The following is a 16,231-nucleotide window of genomic DNA, read 5'->3' on the forward strand; positions in this document are numbered from 1 at the left end:
ACAACGTTTTTGTGCTGCTTTATCTATTAATTTCTCAGTTTTATATATTTTTATGTTTGTGGACAGGTATAAACACAGGTGTCATATTAAATAATGTTACATATACGAATAGAAAAACAGTGGGAAAAGCTGCATGTATAGAAAGATAATGCAAAAACAGAAAAGTGCTGCAAATACAGAAAAAGACAAAAAAACAGAAAAATGCTTCAAATTCAGAAACAGGCTGCAAAAACAGAAAAACGCTGCAAATACAACAAAACATTTAAAAAAAAACAAAACAAAACAGTAAGACACTGCAAATACAGAAACAAGGCCCAGAAACGAAATGCTGCAAAAAAAAAAAGAGGTGCAAAAACAAAATGCTGCAAAAAAAAGAAACAAGGTGCAAAAACAAAGATGCTGCAAAAACAGAAAAATGCTGCAAATACAACAAAACGTTAAAAAAAAATAGTAAAACCCTGCAAATACAGAAACAAGGTACAAAAACAAAAATGCTGCAAAAACAGGAAAATGCTGCAAATATGAAAACGGAAAAAAATAAAATATATAAAAAAATAAAACACTACTAATACAGAAACAAGGCAAGGCAAAAACAGAAAAATGCTCTACTTACAGAAAAGTGCTGCAAATGAAAGCAGCTGCATATTTTTTCACACAATGGCATTGCTCCAACAATAGCCAAGGTTTTCACTACGCTTGCGTCAATAATTCAAATCAGCGGATCTTTTCCCAAAAAAAAAAAAACGTACCTTGATGTTATTTTTCCTCCTGCGCTCAAGCTGCTCAAACTTCCCGTTCCTCTGTTCTTCTTACCGATGTCCGTTTCCAGGGTAAAAACTCTCTGCGCCCCCTAGAGGCCCGGAGCACTTCTGTTCTGAGCGGGAATATGCAGCGTTTTCTTCTTGCAGCACTCCTTTGTATTTGCAGCACATTATTTTAGAAATATCCCTTTTATTTAGCAAAAACCTGTTGTGGAAATGCAGCTGCTGTTAAGGTCATGAGGTGGAAACCTGCTTCGTGCTTTCAGCGTGGAAACCCATGATCGTATGTTTAGCTTTGACTCCATGTCTTCGTATATGTGCACGATAAACAAAGGTGTTCACCTTTACGACCTGCAGGACTCCCTTATCACAGATATGCATATATGTGTCTGAACTGCGTGAAACAGTGCTGGATGCTGACTCAACCTTTTCCACCACAGGCCTCGCGGCAGTTTGATCAGGAGGGCAGGAAGAAATTTTTCACCCTGGACATGAATAACATTCTCCTGGAGTGAGTAGGACAGCTTTTAAATCACTGTCAACCAAATCCCAGCTCGCTCTCCTCCTCTTTTATCAGCCTTTTTCCACAGATTTCCCCTGCTACCTCTCCTGCTGTCTCTAAGTGTTTAGCCTCCTCTCCGTCTCATCGTCTGTGATAATGACGTTACTCGTTTCTGTTCACCCAGCTCTCATTTCACTGCTCTCCCTTCATCAGTCTTCCATCTCTGCCTTGTTACTCTCCTCCTCTGTGTGTCTTCTAATCTTCTTCTAACCTCCTTGACTTTTATCAGCATCGAGCTGCAGGTCCAGGAGCAACCTCCTGAGGTGCGCTCCCGCATCTACTCGCACATGGAAGCGTTCGTGCCGTGCAACAAAGAAGCCCTCCTCAAGCGGCTGAAGAAGCTCAGCCTCAACATCCAGGTGAGAGATGCAGGCTTATCTGCACAGGAAGCAAATAACACGGATCCCAACAAGCTTTTCTTTGGTCTCTAAAAAGCAGAATCGGGACGAGTCGAAGCTCCCAAAGGAGTGTTTTGGAAAAAATCATCATGTGACGACTGAAAAAAAGTTTTATTTAACTCAGAACGATCCAACATTATGGCGTCCAAGAAGTAGAAAAGCCTGAATGCAGGCTGCTAGCTGCCGTTAGGTCCATCTCCATCCAGGCTGCTAGCTGCCGTTAGGTCCATCTCCATCCAGGCTGCTAGCTGCCGTTAGGTCCATCTCCATCCAGGCTGCTAGCTGCCGTTAGGTCCATCTCCATCCAGGCTGCTAGCTGCCGTTAGGTCCATCTCCATCCAGGCTGCTAGCTGCCGTTAGGTCCATCTCCATCCAGGCTGCTAGCTGCCGTTAGGTCCATCTCCATCCAGGCTGCTAGCTGCCGTTAGGTCCATCTCCATCCAGGCTGCTAGCTGCCGTTAGGTCCATCTCCATCCAGGCTGCTAGCTGCCGTTAGGTCCATCTCCATCCAGGCTGCTAGCTGCCGTTAGGTCCATCTTCATCCAGGCTGCTAGCTGCTATTTTCCCCGGGATACTGGTGAAAACTTCCCGTTTACGTGACTTTTCTTGGACTCTGCGTGTCTCCAGGACGACCGTCTGCGGACGCCTCTGCTGAAGTTGAAGCTGGCGGTGTGCAGCGTGATGCCGGAGCAGATAGCCAGGTACAACATGGACTGCATGGCCAAGGCTGCAAAGTGAGTCGACCCCTCAGATAAAACGCTCCTCATTTTTGTTTGACTTGTTTAGAAGTAGAAAAAAAAAACTAGATTCTTCAGTTCTTACATGTCTTACCTGTGACTATAGTCGTTTCGAATTAATCTAATCGTCTAGATTTTGAACAAGATATTTTTTATGTATGAAATATTTTTATTATCTGTATATTTTCATATTACATTTTATTTATATTTATTTGATCTTTTTGCATCTTTTGTTTACTTTATGTGCAGTGTTTACTAGGGGTGGGAAAATCAAATCGAAAAATCAGAAATCGGGATTTTTTTTTTTGCCTTACAATTTTAAAATCGATTTTGTTTAAAAAAAAATTTTTTTTTCCAAACAAATAAAAATAATCCATAATTTTGTCATTTTTATTTTTTTTATGGATCTTTTTTATTGTATTCTTGGGCATTGTAGAGGCAGAATGATGATCTGGCTACTGTGTTGTTTTTTCCCTAATTGAAATCAAGACAAACGACGAGCAAAAATAAAAGTTTTGTACATTTATTTTGTTTTTAATCTACAAAAATCATCAATATCAAAGAATTGTGAGAATCGCAATATAAATCGAATCAGCACCCAAAAAATCGAAATCGAATTGAATTGGGACCAAAGCATATCATCCCAACCCAAGTGTTTTCTACGTTTTCTACATGTGCGTTACAACGTCTAGATAAAATCCTTCATTATATCTATCTGAAACTGACAAGTCCAGTATGTGACGTTATGATCAGAGTAACTTTCAAACTGGAAAAGTTGTTTTCTGCTCGGCTGGTTGATGCAAAACGTTTCCGGCCAATCAGATTATCCAAATGCAGGTAAAATACTCCAGATGATAAAAGCTATTTTTATTTAGAATGCTGAACAACAACATTCTCAGCATTTTCTCTGCTCCAACAGGTAACTGACTAGTTACTAACTGCCCTAGTTGTCGAGCATCAACCATATTGTTGCCTTTTCCTTTTAAATTAGCTTCATTCCTCACAAACGGTTAATTTAGAATCACGTTGAGTTTCTGTTAAAGCTTAATTTAGCGTTTGTTAATGATTTGTGTTAAAATTTTAATTATTTTTCATATAAATCCATTATTTTATCCATGTTTTCATTAACAAGTTGATTAAATCTGTAAAAGCCCAGCTGAACAGACTGAATGTCGTCTTTTGGGTGATGGATATTTTCTCGTAGACGCAGCCTGATGCTGCTTGTTTTCGGTTTTAGCTCAGCCGTCTCTGCTGCTGCGTGAACCCGGTCTTCTGAGTGTCTGCCCTCATTTTCTGTCCTTTTTCGTACCTAATGGCAGGATCTGAACTGTGTGTTTACAGGCAGCAGTCAGAAGAGGGCGATAGGAACGGCTCAGAGGAGGAAGACGAGGAGAAACCTGGAAAACGAGTGATGGGTCCTCGGAAGAAATTTGTCTGGGACGACAAGCTCAGGTAACGGTCCAAGACATTAGACCCCTTTCAGTCTAGTAAAGCCTTAAAGATTGTCACTAATAATGATAATTTTATATTCTTCATTTGGAAGTTGGAGGATTAACACTTAGCATCCCGGGAAGTGCACGTGCCTTTCATATTCCCTTCTGCGGCGGGAATTGCATCCTGTTCCGTTCCGTTCTCCGGCAGGGAGTTTCAGACTTTCGTCTTCTTGCAGGAACCTGCTGTGCAGCTTGATGCGAGTGAAGCTGAGCTGCTATGAGATGGAGAACCAGTGCTCTCTGTCCGTGGAGGACTACCTCAAGGTCTTCTTGGAGAATGAAGTCAGGCCACTGTGGCCCAAAGGCTGGATGCAGGCCAGGTGTGTGATGCTAAAATCAGCATAACTCCACTGAACACGGCTAGTGCTGCTAAAAGTAAATAAAATTTGGAACAAATCAATGTGAGAATTTTAAAATATTTGACTTTAAAAGCTGCTACTAGATATTTTGAAGCTGAGAGGGTAATTTTGCTTCATAACAAGCAGCAAGCTCCGGCAGTTAAAAGTGAAGCCAATGCGGAAGTGCATAAACCTGTAGTTCCTCCTTCATCCACTAGGGAGTTGTTACAAATCCCCATAGACTCCCATGTTAAAAAGACCAACTTCACAGCAGAAATAAACATGTTTACAGCAGAAATAAACATGTTTACAGCAGAAATAAACATGTTTACTGCCTGGTACAAAAAACATTTTAGGTATACCTTCATGACAACTGTGGGGGGAGGGAAATAGCTCGCTAACCCTTTCTGGATGGTAGTATCCAGAAAGTCGTTCCTGTTCTTGATGGAAATATCCACAATGTTGTTCCTGTTCTGGATGGTAGTATCCAGAACGTTGCCAGGATCCACATTGGATTAAAGCCTCTGCTAAATGACTGTACAATACAAAGCAACTTACTTAAGAGAGTAAGAACAACACAAGCACTAAATCAAACAGTAGAGGACATCATCAGAAGGTGCCAGTTGACTGCTGGAGTCCAGTTGGACGCTGGTCTTGACGTGTAGTTTGATATCTTGGAAAACCTGTTGGGAACTGAAATTGGTCCAATCTCACAATGCGGTATCTGGATCTGGATCTGGATCAGTCCCACAAAGACCTGTTCTTAGAGAAAAATCATGAAATTCCTCCAGTAGTTTGTTTAAAAAATATTGCTATCATGAGTTTTGTGCTCAGTTTGGTGAGAAAAGGCAGAACAGGTCTTCTTGTTGTTGTTTTATTTACTTCTTAAGCACGATAAACATTAAATCAAGCAGCAGGTGGTTTGTGCAGATTGTTGGACATATTTCAACCTGCTGGTGTGGAAACATAGAGAATGCCAAGATTACAGCTTGCAAAATGAACACTTCCTGTAATCCAATCTTGCATACCAACTCAGGAACAGATGCAGTTGAGCTTCAGCTCAACACACATTGATCAACCCTGATAGCAACATGTTAGCCAGCAGGCTCATTTTAAGCTAGCACAACATGTAAAGGCATTTGTGTTATTTACCCACTCTAGAAATACAAAATGGCATTGTGTTGTACATCTCTGGAAAGCCTGATAAGTTACCTTTACATGGAAGTACGACTGGTGAGGATCACATTTCTGTAGAATGAACAACTCTGCCAAACATGTTGGGAGTGTGCCAAAATCCTCTGTAACGTTCTCCTGGTGGTATTTAATCCCTTTGAGTCTCTTTTGGGTGATTTCACTCACAGCAATGTGGAAAACCTTGGCAGTGTAGAACATTGGTTCCTAACCTTGGAGTCCAGTGGTATCATAGGACAGATGATTGATTCTTGGGAGTTTGGATAGTGGTAGATTCATTATTTAGAGTGCTGGGATGATATTCAGTCCAGATAACTCTGACAACCTAAACAGCTGATGAAACTGGCGCTCAGTGGGACTGGTGGTTTTTGGGCGGCCGTGTCCCAGCTGTTGTTTAGAGGGAAGACTGATGATTGATTCCAGTTATTGGTTTGTGCAGTGAGGATGGAGGGTCTCAGAGAAATGTCAGGATATCGTCTGCATAAAGACTGATTTTAGCTCTAAACCCAACGAGACGAAGGCTTAGAAAGTACAACCAGCTAACTACCAGCTAACTAACAGCAGGTCATCCCGTAGAAAACTAAATGCTCCATGCTTCAGTTCAACTTTATTTGTCCAGACTCATTGACAACCTCATCTCAGGACATTTCATCAGTTCATTGGAGCCCAGTTATAATCAATTTATATGATTTTTCCACCAGTCCAACTTATAATAACTTTATTTAAACCGGCTCATGAGAAATGATTCCTGACTAAAGAAACCAGTAGACTGCATTGGTTACCATCTCATTACCATCATGTTCCTGATGGTAAAGTGACATCTTCTAATCAGAAGATGCATGTTTTGATCTGGAGTTTTGATTATCTGTTTAAGATTTTCTTTATTTCACCAAACGTGGCGTTACCTCTGAAGCTTTCTGACATCTCAGAGCAAATCCACTTTGCTTGTCTTTGTTCACATCACTGGGAAAATACAAGACTTGTGAACTGTAGACTTGTTAAAGAAACCAATAAATATAAACAAATATTTATATTTGGAATAAATGTTCACCATCAGACAGAAGAAGTAGGATGTTTCGGCCTTTTACTGATTGCATCATACGTATCTTCGGATAATTCTGCAGCTTTCTTGTGTTTTTTCTTCATTATATCAGAAGTCAGGAAGTCTACATCAGTTGCAACTAGAAAATCTTTGTTCCTGCAGGGAAGCATTTTTTAACGAATCAAGTGATTTCAGATCTGCAGCCGACACTAATCCAGTTTTTATCTGCTTTTATTCTGCGTCGTCATCATGTTTTATCAGAATTCTCTTCAAGGAGAGCCTCGCTGTTCACAGTCACCTCACTGGAAACCTGTAAGTTTTCACTCACTCCATTAAACTTTGGTTTTTCTGTGAAATTTCACTGCAACTGTCTGAACGTTTTCCTGTTTTTTTCCTGTCAGACTCAAGAGGCGAGTTGTTCCTGGACCCAAGGCCAAAGCAAAGGTAGGTGGTGGATGTCAGACTGCACATCCCCCGAAAAATGGTGGAATATATTTACACAACATAGTTTTGATTCCAGAACGCTGATCGTTAAAAAGAGGGAAAAATTCAAAGGAAAATGAAAACGAAGTTAAGTTGGCAGGAATCTTTCATCACATCTCTTCTGTTTCTCAGGAGGGTCTTTGGATCCACAAACCTACGCCTACCATGACCTCCACATCTGCCCTGACCTCCGGCCGCCAGCCCCCGTCGTCCTCGCCGTCAGAGCCCATCTGTCTGTCGGACTCTCTGGACGAGGATTTGACCGCTCCCTCTCTGGACTCCATCTCCCACGCTCTGGCTCTCCTCAGCAACGCATCCAAGGGCTTGGGCCCCGCCGACAGCCCCTTGTCGCCCCCTCCCCTGCAGATCCCCACCTCATCCCCTCCCCCCGTTGCCCCTCACTACCCCTCGGCCTCCCAGCATTCGGTGGCGTCCGCAACGCAGCAACATTCCCTGTCTAAGGCGGAAACCTCACTGCTAACCGCCGTGTCGGTCGGCAGCTTGTCGACAACAACACTAGCAAACCCTTCCTCTACCTCCTCTTCCTCGTCTCCGGCGGTGTCCTCCACGCCCCGCGTTCAGGCGCCATGCGCGCTGTTGGCCTCCAGGACTGCAGACGGACACTACGCCCAGATTAAAGGGTCCACTGTGGGCCAGACTCAGAGACACGTTGCCATGGCGTCAACCAATCACAGGCCGAGCTCTGTGATGGGGAAGATGCCTCCCCTCCCTTCCCCTTCGCCACCGAAGCAGCGGCCTCCCCCCACGGCTTCTCCCTTGCTGCCTCCCCAACAGAAAGGTTTTGCCAGCCCAGCTGGGATACTGGGAGCACTGGGAACCACTCCAGGACTGACCAAGACCAGTGCCAAATCTGGCTGCATCAGCAGCAACGGCAACATCATGCCGTCCTCGCAGTCCCGACCCAACGCCGCCTCCCACCATGCCTTACAGTCCTTTTGCCCCCCCTCCTCTGCAGCATCCTCCTCCTCTCCGTCCCCCGCCTCCCACACCTCCCACAGCTCCCACTCCTCTCAAGGTAAATCCCACACACACCATCACCACCAACCGAACTTCATCACCCCCATGCAGGCCACCCTCACCAAGTCCTCCCACAGCAGCAACTCCTCCCCCATCATTAAACTCACCCCTCGGCCCCCGGCACCCACGCCGCCCCCTTCCTCCACCCCGTCGCCGTCTTCCTCCCCCTCCCACCAGCTCTCCCATCAGATGATCCCCGGCCAGCAGCAGCAGCACCAGTACTCGCCCAAAACCCCCAAAACGTTTCGCCCCCCCTTCAGTGTATCGGGGGGCGTGCAGGTGAAGCAAACGCAGGGCAGCTTCAGCTTCGCCGGCGGTGTGAAACCTCAGCCCGCAACGAGCAACAGCAGCATTAACAACAAAGACGTGTCGGCCGTCTGCAGTCACCCAGACAAAACTCCGCCCTCCACCACGCCCGTGTCGGCCAATCACGGGCAGCGGCAGAGGGTGGCGGGTGCAACCAGCCAGGCCTCGAAGGCAGGAAACGGTTGGTTGCCATCAGGAACTTTGGCCACGTCCTCCACAACATCCCACCTCTCACAGGTCGGTTTCTATGACAACAAGAACGCGTCGAGGAAAAATAAAAGACTGATGAAGTTTTTCTTCCGGTTTCAGGTTTCGTCTGCAGGTTCTCCCCTCCTGAGCAACCACTCCGCTCTGCCGCTGGGCTTCGGCATGCTGGGCGGCCTCGTACCTGTCTCGCTACCCTTTCAGTTCCCCTCGTTGCTCAATTTCAGCGCTCCCGGAGCCCCAGGGGCCGCTGGCATGAGCTCAGCCCCCAGCTCCAACTCAGGATACCCCATAGCACAGAGCGACCTGATGGGTGAGCACGCACACGCACGGCTGATTTAAACCGTACACGTCTGCTTAAAATGGACTAAATCTCCAAACTCTTCATGTTTAAAACACTCTGGTTCTGGTGACGCTGGTGTGAATGTGGGCCGGTTCAATTGAAGGAACCGAGGTTCCGAGACTCCAGAACCAGGAAGTACAGAAGCAAATTTCTCAGAGATGTTTGTTATGCCAGTTTAAGCTGTTAAAAATGTATGTTTTAGTTTAAAACTCATTTTATTTGTATTCAGTGAGATGGAAAACGCAGCGGAGGCCTGATTTAATATCCGTCCATAAACGTTCAAAATGATCCGTTTTGTTTGCAAAGAGAGGCGGGAACATGAACGCCACCCAGACACGTGGTAAAGATGTGCAGGACGGTGAGACGCCTTGACCTGCATGGAGAAACGAAAATGTGAAGCTTTACTGAATTATCAGGATGCTTTTAACACATTTTCAGTTTTTATTCATTCATTTTTCCATAATAACGTTTTATAAAAATAATAAAAATTTACAATAAATATAATTCAAGTTTCCATGTAAAAGTAAAAAGACATAAATAATCCAGTTGGATGTAAAATAAACCAACCGGAAGGCAAACACTCAGAACAACAACATGGCTAAGAAATGCTTTTTTTCTTCTTTTAATGATTCATTTTTAACTTTTCATACACTTAGTGTAAACTCTTCATATTTATATTTAAATTTTAAGATCACTTTTAGGTGAGTTCCTCAGTTTTACGTCAACCACCGAAACACTCATTCCTCTGATTGTAGTTCTTACAAAAGGGTGTTTAAAATCACAATTTCGTTTGCAGTCCCAGTGGCAACAAGAAAAGTTTAACTTTATGCATAACTAATAATGTTTTCAGCACAAACAAGTCCTGCAATTTTACAGGTCCTGACTTCCCAAACAATCTTGTTTTCTGCTCTTTAAGCAGCTTTAATTATTCTTATTGCCCTCTTTTGCAAACTTAAATTAGGCCTTAAATTAGTAGTAAAGGAATGACCTGATTCCAGGGCCGGATTAAAAATGCCCTGGGCCCAGAGTGTTCCTGGGGGCCCCTTCCCCACCGCAACATTGTGAAAACTGTGAAAGATACAGTGTGAAACGACATTTCTAACATCTCTCAGCCAGTGGTACCAATAGCAATACACTAGACCCTTTGGTGGAACTATTTATGTACATTTTGTTTCATGTTCAAACTGCTGGTGTTTGCTCAACGTGGGAAAAGTGGGCGTGGGCCCCTGAGCCCGACGCCTCCACACACCGCAACTCTGACAAAATTAAATTATAATAAGAATTCTTTATCATGCTTTTATGTTTAACTTTTCTCAACATTTTTTTTTACTAATTTGCTTTTTAACAAATGTTCTTTGTGACTTTCATTTTAATTTTTCATCAATCATAACTCCTAAAAACCTAAATCCAGACACCCTCTAAATACTAATTTCATGGACAATGTCCTGCGATGGACTGGCGAGCTGTCCAGGGTGTACCCTGCCTGTCGCCCAAAGCCAGCTGGGATAGGCTCCAGCTTCCCCGCAACCTTGATTTGGATTAAGCGGTTCAGAAAATGAATGAATGAATGAATGGAATTTTTCATTTGTGAACAACATAAATTTCGTTTTACTTCAATTTAAAGACAATTTATTGTCTTTGTGTCTTCTGCAAAGAGAACAAAACGTAACAAAGATCATTAATGTATAAATGAAAAGTTTGGGGCCCAGTACGGAGCCTTGAGGAGCTCCACAAACTCCCACTCCGTATACTGGTGTGTATTTTCTAATTAACTCAAACCCAGTTAAACACAGTTTAATTCTACATGTTTGTAATGTGACCAATAGATGGTGGTCCAAAGCCGTTTAAGGATCAATATAAGGAATCAGCTGAGAAAAAGGGCTGAAGGTGACACGTAGGGATGGATGACGCGACCGTCTTCCTCCTCTGAAACGGTTTATCTCGGCTTTAATCCTCTTCAGCACGTCATGTTTCCATGTGATGCTGGTTGTTGCCGTCTCTCCTCTCACCTCCACCTTTCCTCCGTCTCTCCTCAGATCTGTACAAGAGTCTCCAGTCAGGGTCGCAGGCTGCCCTACCTCCCCACTTGCAGCTTGCTTTCTCAGGTAAACGGCATCCCTGCTCCTTCCTTCGCTCTTGTCTGCTTGCTTCAGACGGTTTCATGTCCTATTTCACCGTTCGCACACATTAGGTGTTGTGCAGAAAAAGCCCCCCCGCCTAAACGAAGGAGTCCAGTAACCAGTAACAGCATCTCGCCTGTAGTTCATGTGTTTCCATTATAACCCTTAAAACGTATCAGAAGCCTGGATGATCCTGCTGACAAACAGAAAACACATCTTCTGTCTCAGAGTGAGACACCAGTATAAAGAACCAGACCCTGAACTGGTGACCAGTTCCTCACAGCTTTGTGACCATACAAACCATTTCCCACCACTGTTGGGATCTTTTCCTCTTCTATCCCTACTCTCTTTGTACCAGCAGGACAGTGCAGCATCTGGCGAGTTCTTCAGGTGATGATGAAAACACGCCATCTACAGGCGAGGTGCTGTTACTGCGCTCCAGCAGGTTGGGTGCATTATTTGGCAGGACAGCTGTCCTCCACTCAGGCAGCAGTTTTCCCACCCAGACAGCGGGGAGAATAACGGAGGCAAAGCTGGGAAGTTTGAGCAGCATAAAGACAGGAAGAGAAACTGTATAAAGTTATAAATTATTTATTTATTTATTGTTTACATTTTGACCCAAATCTTGTCAACTGATAGAAACTTCGACAACATCCGAGCAGCTTCGTTGTGACGGGAAACACGGAGCGTTTCCTTCTTCCAGATGAAATAAAACCAGTCCCATCCGGGTCTGGATGTCTTCAGTCCATCCTGGACTTTCCACCTTTCCAACCAGACCCTGACGTTTATTCTGACGTCTTCACCTTCCTCTTCTCCTCATCATCATGTCCACTAACCACACGTCTCTTGTCTCCTCGTAGATGCGAACCAAAGCCAGGGCGGAGACATGAAGAGGAAAACCCACTGACCAATCGGAGGCCATGATCTCCATGCAGCGGCGCTCCGTTACCAGAAGCATCGCTCGGTTCTGGTGTCTCGTGGCGGCGACTTAACTCCTCCATATTTTCTACGACGAACCGGGTACGAGAAGAAGACGAGCGAACGACGAGAACACTTTGTTTTATTTCTTTTGTCAACATGTTTACATACGACCGACCTCGATCACTGTGGAACGAGCGAGCGAGGTGCGACGCGAGGCAAGATGCGTGGCGTGACGCGAGGCGACGCGTGACGCGAGGCGACGTGCGGCATCGTTTGTATTTAAGATTTCTGCAGAATAACGGGACTCTGGTTCCTTGCAGTACAAAGGAAAAAGTGAGAAAAGTAGATTATTTTTTGTTTTTGCGATGTGGGAATCGTGTCTGTAGACGTTTCTTGCTGGTCACCTCTGCTCCCACAGACTGTTAATTAGTAGCTTATATTAATATTGATAAATTATTTGTAATTTACACAGGGACAAAAACACAGAAGTATGAGTGGTGAGGTTGAGCTGAGTGTGTGTGTGTGTGTATATACATATATATAAATATATATAATAAAAAACAAACATAGCATACTGTTAATATTGTTCCAGATGGCGACGGAGGGATCTGTTCCCCTTTTACAATATGAGCAGGTGGTAGTTGGAAGCCCCTCTTGGTGCTGTTTAATCACACTGGACCTTTTATGTTCCGTTTTGTTTTGATGGAAAACAAACAAAAAAAGACTTGAAAAGGTTTGGAGCTCCTCTGGAAGGCGCCAGGCTGGACGAAAGAGGACAAACTAAGATTGTAGCCTACTTGAATTTTTTTTTTTTTTTTTTTTTTTTTAAACCTTTTTCTCTGCTTACTGACTCAAACCAACGTAAAAAAAACGCCTTAGTTTGTACGGATTCAAGTATTAAAAAGATCTATGCAGGACTGTAGAAGCTGAAAGCGAAGTGCAAACTGTCGCTCGGCTTTCCACGCGACTCGTCTGCCATTTTCTGGACTTGTGTTTGACTGGAGACTTTTTCTGCATTCAGACTGAAAGTGAAGTGAAGCTGAGATGCAGGGGGAGTACGACTCAGTACGACTCAGTACTACGGGTTTTACTGGTGGTCGCCATCGTTGTAGTTTATAAAATCTAGACGTTTTCAATGAGGTATAAAAAAAAAAACCCGTCACAACACAGTAAATTAAGATGAATTCAAACTGGATTTTTTTTTTATTACAGAAGAACTCAGATTTAATTTAAATAACGATGATTTTCCTCTAAAACAAAGTTTAGATTAATTAAACTTCTTAAATACGTTTAAAAAAAATAGATTTGGTTGTTTCTGTTTGTAAAATCTCATAAAGCAGCTAAAATATATAAAAAATTACATGAAAACAATCTTTAAACCCAAAATAAAAAGATTATTTCTAATTTAGATCAATGCGTTTGATCTCCCAGGTGAAAACTTTACGTAAACTATAAAGATTTCTTTAAAATGTTTCTCAACCCGGCCGTGGCTGCAGTGCAGCTGGTGTCCACCAGGGGGCAGAACACAAACCAGACTGTTTCCATTTAAATCCTTTTATTGACGTTAAATCGTGCTGCTTTCAGACCTCCATCGCTGCTTCTGCAGCTCTTCCGTGTTTCCCTGCTCCACATCTCGATCCAGCAGCTCGTTGCCAAATTCTACAGAATGAACCATTTCAGGTGTGTTGAAGCAGGGAAACCTCAACAACATGGATCCTCAGTCCTCGTCTCGCAGGTTGAAGATGTTTCCCTGCTAAGCAGACATGTCTGAGTCAGGTGCGTTGCAGCAGGGAAAACTATACAACCTGCAGGGCTATGATGGGATTTGGAGCCCAGTTACGCACCAGGTCTGCAGGTCGTAGAGGTGTCCCTGCTGCACAGGACTTGATCAGGTTCAGGTATTAAAGCAGGGAAACCTCTAAAACTCCAGGACCTGGATTGACGACCCCCCGTGTTCTGCAGGTTAGGAAGTTTCCCTGCTCCAACACACCTGATCCAGGCGTTGGAGCAGGAAACTTCTAAACCTGCAGGACCGACTCTGGACCTTCTTCACTTCACTTCGTCTGAACGCTTGTAGCAAAACCTTCCCTCAGCTGAATACCTCTGTTTACACAACCATTCTTCCGGAGTCTGTGTGCTTTCCCCCAACCAAGAGTGTGTGTGTGTGTGTGTGTGCGCGAGTGCGACTGGTTGCACCGAGAAAGACGCCAAAGATTGTGTTACTGTAGCTCCTTGTGATGGGGTGCTGCTGGTCTGACTGTGTCAACCCCCCCGCCCTGAACCGTGAAGCCCATGCGTGTCGGCGCCGTTCTCCAGGACGTCTTTGTGAAGTCATGTGACCGGAGCAGTGGGTGACATCTTACAAGTCGTGTTTTCATCGGAGTCGTGGGAGGATTAAAACATTTCGTGGTGGATTCATTTGGTCTTTTGTAGATTATTTTTGTGTGTCTTAATAAAGAAAAGTTGTTTTGTTTTCCGACTCCGACTTTCAGTCTTCCAACTGCAAACGCCGCGTTAACGCCGCGAGAGTCATCCTGCATGGAAGGCCGGTTGCGCCAAAAACGTCTTCAAAATGCGCGCACCAATCACGTCGAGAACGGTTGTAAGAAGTTTTTTTTATTTGAATGCCATTTAATTGTAAAAAGCGTTCAATAATTATTACAATAGCCTACTAATAAAAGCTAGACAACCATAATTTTTTCATTTATTTGAATTTAATTATAAAAACTATGGATGAAATGCAACCATATTAGCGATAATAAATATTTTAATAGCTTCCTAATAAATCCCACTGGTGACGACCAACAACTGAGGGTGAGGCAGCCGCCACGATGTTTCATGAAATGGCTTAACCCATAGTCAACTAATGGATGTTAAGACGTTCTGAGCGCGTTCTCGACGCGATCGGCATGTGCGTTTAAGGCGTTTTGGCGCAACCGGCCTTCCTGCAGCATGCTGCTCGTGACGGGATGGAAGTAAAAGTTTAACAAAGGAACCGTTTGGGGTTTTCTGGCGTCAACCAACTCTAGATGATCATTTCTGCTTCTTTTAATGGAAAACAGTTCAATAAAATCAGGACAAGAAGGTTCCAGTTGGCAGTCAGGTCTCTGATGAAGAAGCTGGACAGACTGGAGCTCAAGACGAGTTTTCAGCTCCAAAACCAGCATCACACTTAACAATGAATATGCTTTATTTTCCATTTACAAAAAACAAACATGACAAAAAGGAAGAAAATCAGCGTCTAGAAGTTTACAAGAATAGCCATGACGGAGTTCCTGCAGTGCTCGTCAGCCAGCTGAAGAAAAGCAGATGTTAAAGCTTCCAACCAACCAAACCCCCCAGGTGACCTCAGTTCAGGAGGAAGTCGGCGTCTCCGCTTCTCGTCATAACCGAGCCGAACGTTACGACGACGTGGACCCTGATACCAAGCCAAACTGCAAAGTGTTGAACATTTAATTCATGGACCGATTTTTTCACGTCAACTTGTGTTCCTGTTAGTGTCGAAGGCACTTTATAGAAACATCCTGTAAGTGTTTACGTTTCAGAGGGGAAAAGGAGGCTGCCGTCACCGACTACATCCTGGAGATAAAAGCCAAAACGTGAGCGGTGGCAAGAACGCCCACTGGCTAAAATAAAAGATCCAGAAAGATTTCAGGATCCTGGACGAACATCTGTCTGGTCGTCCCAGTAAGTGCTCGAGGAGGTCGGGACGTGACTAATTAATGGCACAAATTACATTCAGATCCCAGACCGAGAAGTTGGCCGACTAATTTTCTACATTCTTCATATCCGATCAGATCATTTGATCATTTTAATCTTTTACTTCACAGTAAAAATGTATGAAGTCTGGCGCTTTTCTGCCCCCTGCTGGACACATGAAGCACTACACGTCTGACGGAACCGCACACGTCTGCAGATCAGACCACAAAGACTTCAGATTAAACAAGCGAGATGTTTCCATCGTTTCCTGCTTCAGCTGACAGAACCTGGTGCCTACATCACCCAGAATGCATTGCAGACGTAAGGTAGCACCGGGCGCCAGGAAGAGTTTGAGGGTTTTAAACGACTATCGAGAAGTAAAAGTGTTAAAATAAGTTTGCAAAGATAAGAGAAGCTCTTGAATGTGACAAAACGACGGTTTTAATACTCGTGTAGTTTCCCGTCTCAGTGTTTCCAGTTTCAACACGTTTCTGTGCAGTTTCCAGCATCATTTGCAGCTCACGCCGAATTCCACAAAACCCCGTCCCAGTTCTCCCTGGATGGACGACACAGAACTGGTCACAAGCTGGAGGAA

At 44.0% G+C, this 16,231-nt stretch overlaps 2 protein-coding genes across 2 annotated transcripts in view; one reads left to right on the plus strand and one right to left on the minus strand.

Annotated features, from left to right (window-relative positions):
* Positions 1-11,938, plus strand: part of ubn2a (ubinuclein 2a) — a gene marked incomplete at its 5' end in the record, with an annotated part of 30,309 nt that extends 18,371 nt beyond the window's left edge. The window contains 11 exons of the mRNA XM_079265006.1: positions 1,202-1,272; positions 1,553-1,682; positions 2,349-2,455; positions 3,800-3,910; positions 4,128-4,271; positions 6,784-6,834; positions 6,924-6,966; positions 7,138-8,586; positions 8,659-8,866; positions 10,933-11,001; positions 11,877-11,938. Of these exons, the coding sequence (XP_079121132.1) occupies positions 1,202-1,272; positions 1,553-1,682; positions 2,349-2,455; positions 3,800-3,910; positions 4,128-4,271; positions 6,784-6,834; positions 6,924-6,966; positions 7,138-8,586; positions 8,659-8,866; positions 10,933-11,001; positions 11,877-11,923 (2,430 nt within the window). The 3' untranslated portion in view covers positions 11,924-11,938. The remainder of the gene's footprint in view (positions 1-1,201; positions 1,273-1,552; positions 1,683-2,348; positions 2,456-3,799; positions 3,911-4,127; positions 4,272-6,783; positions 6,835-6,923; positions 6,967-7,137; positions 8,587-8,658; positions 8,867-10,932; positions 11,002-11,876) is intronic.
* A 2,927-nt stretch (positions 11,939-14,865) lies between these two features.
* myh10 (myosin, heavy chain 10, non-muscle) overlaps positions 14,866-16,231 on the minus strand; it is an 83,112-nt gene continuing 81,746 nt past the window's right edge. The window contains exon 44 of the mRNA XM_079265005.1: positions 14,866-16,231. This exon is cut by the window's right edge and continues 749 nt beyond it. The gene's annotated coding sequence lies outside the window, so the exon portion shown is untranslated.

This window comes from Telmatherina bonti (assembly GCF_933228915.1).
Source record: "Telmatherina bonti genome assembly, chromosome: 3".
NCBI lineage: Eukaryota > Metazoa > Chordata > Actinopteri > Atheriniformes > Telmatherinidae > Telmatherina > Telmatherina bonti.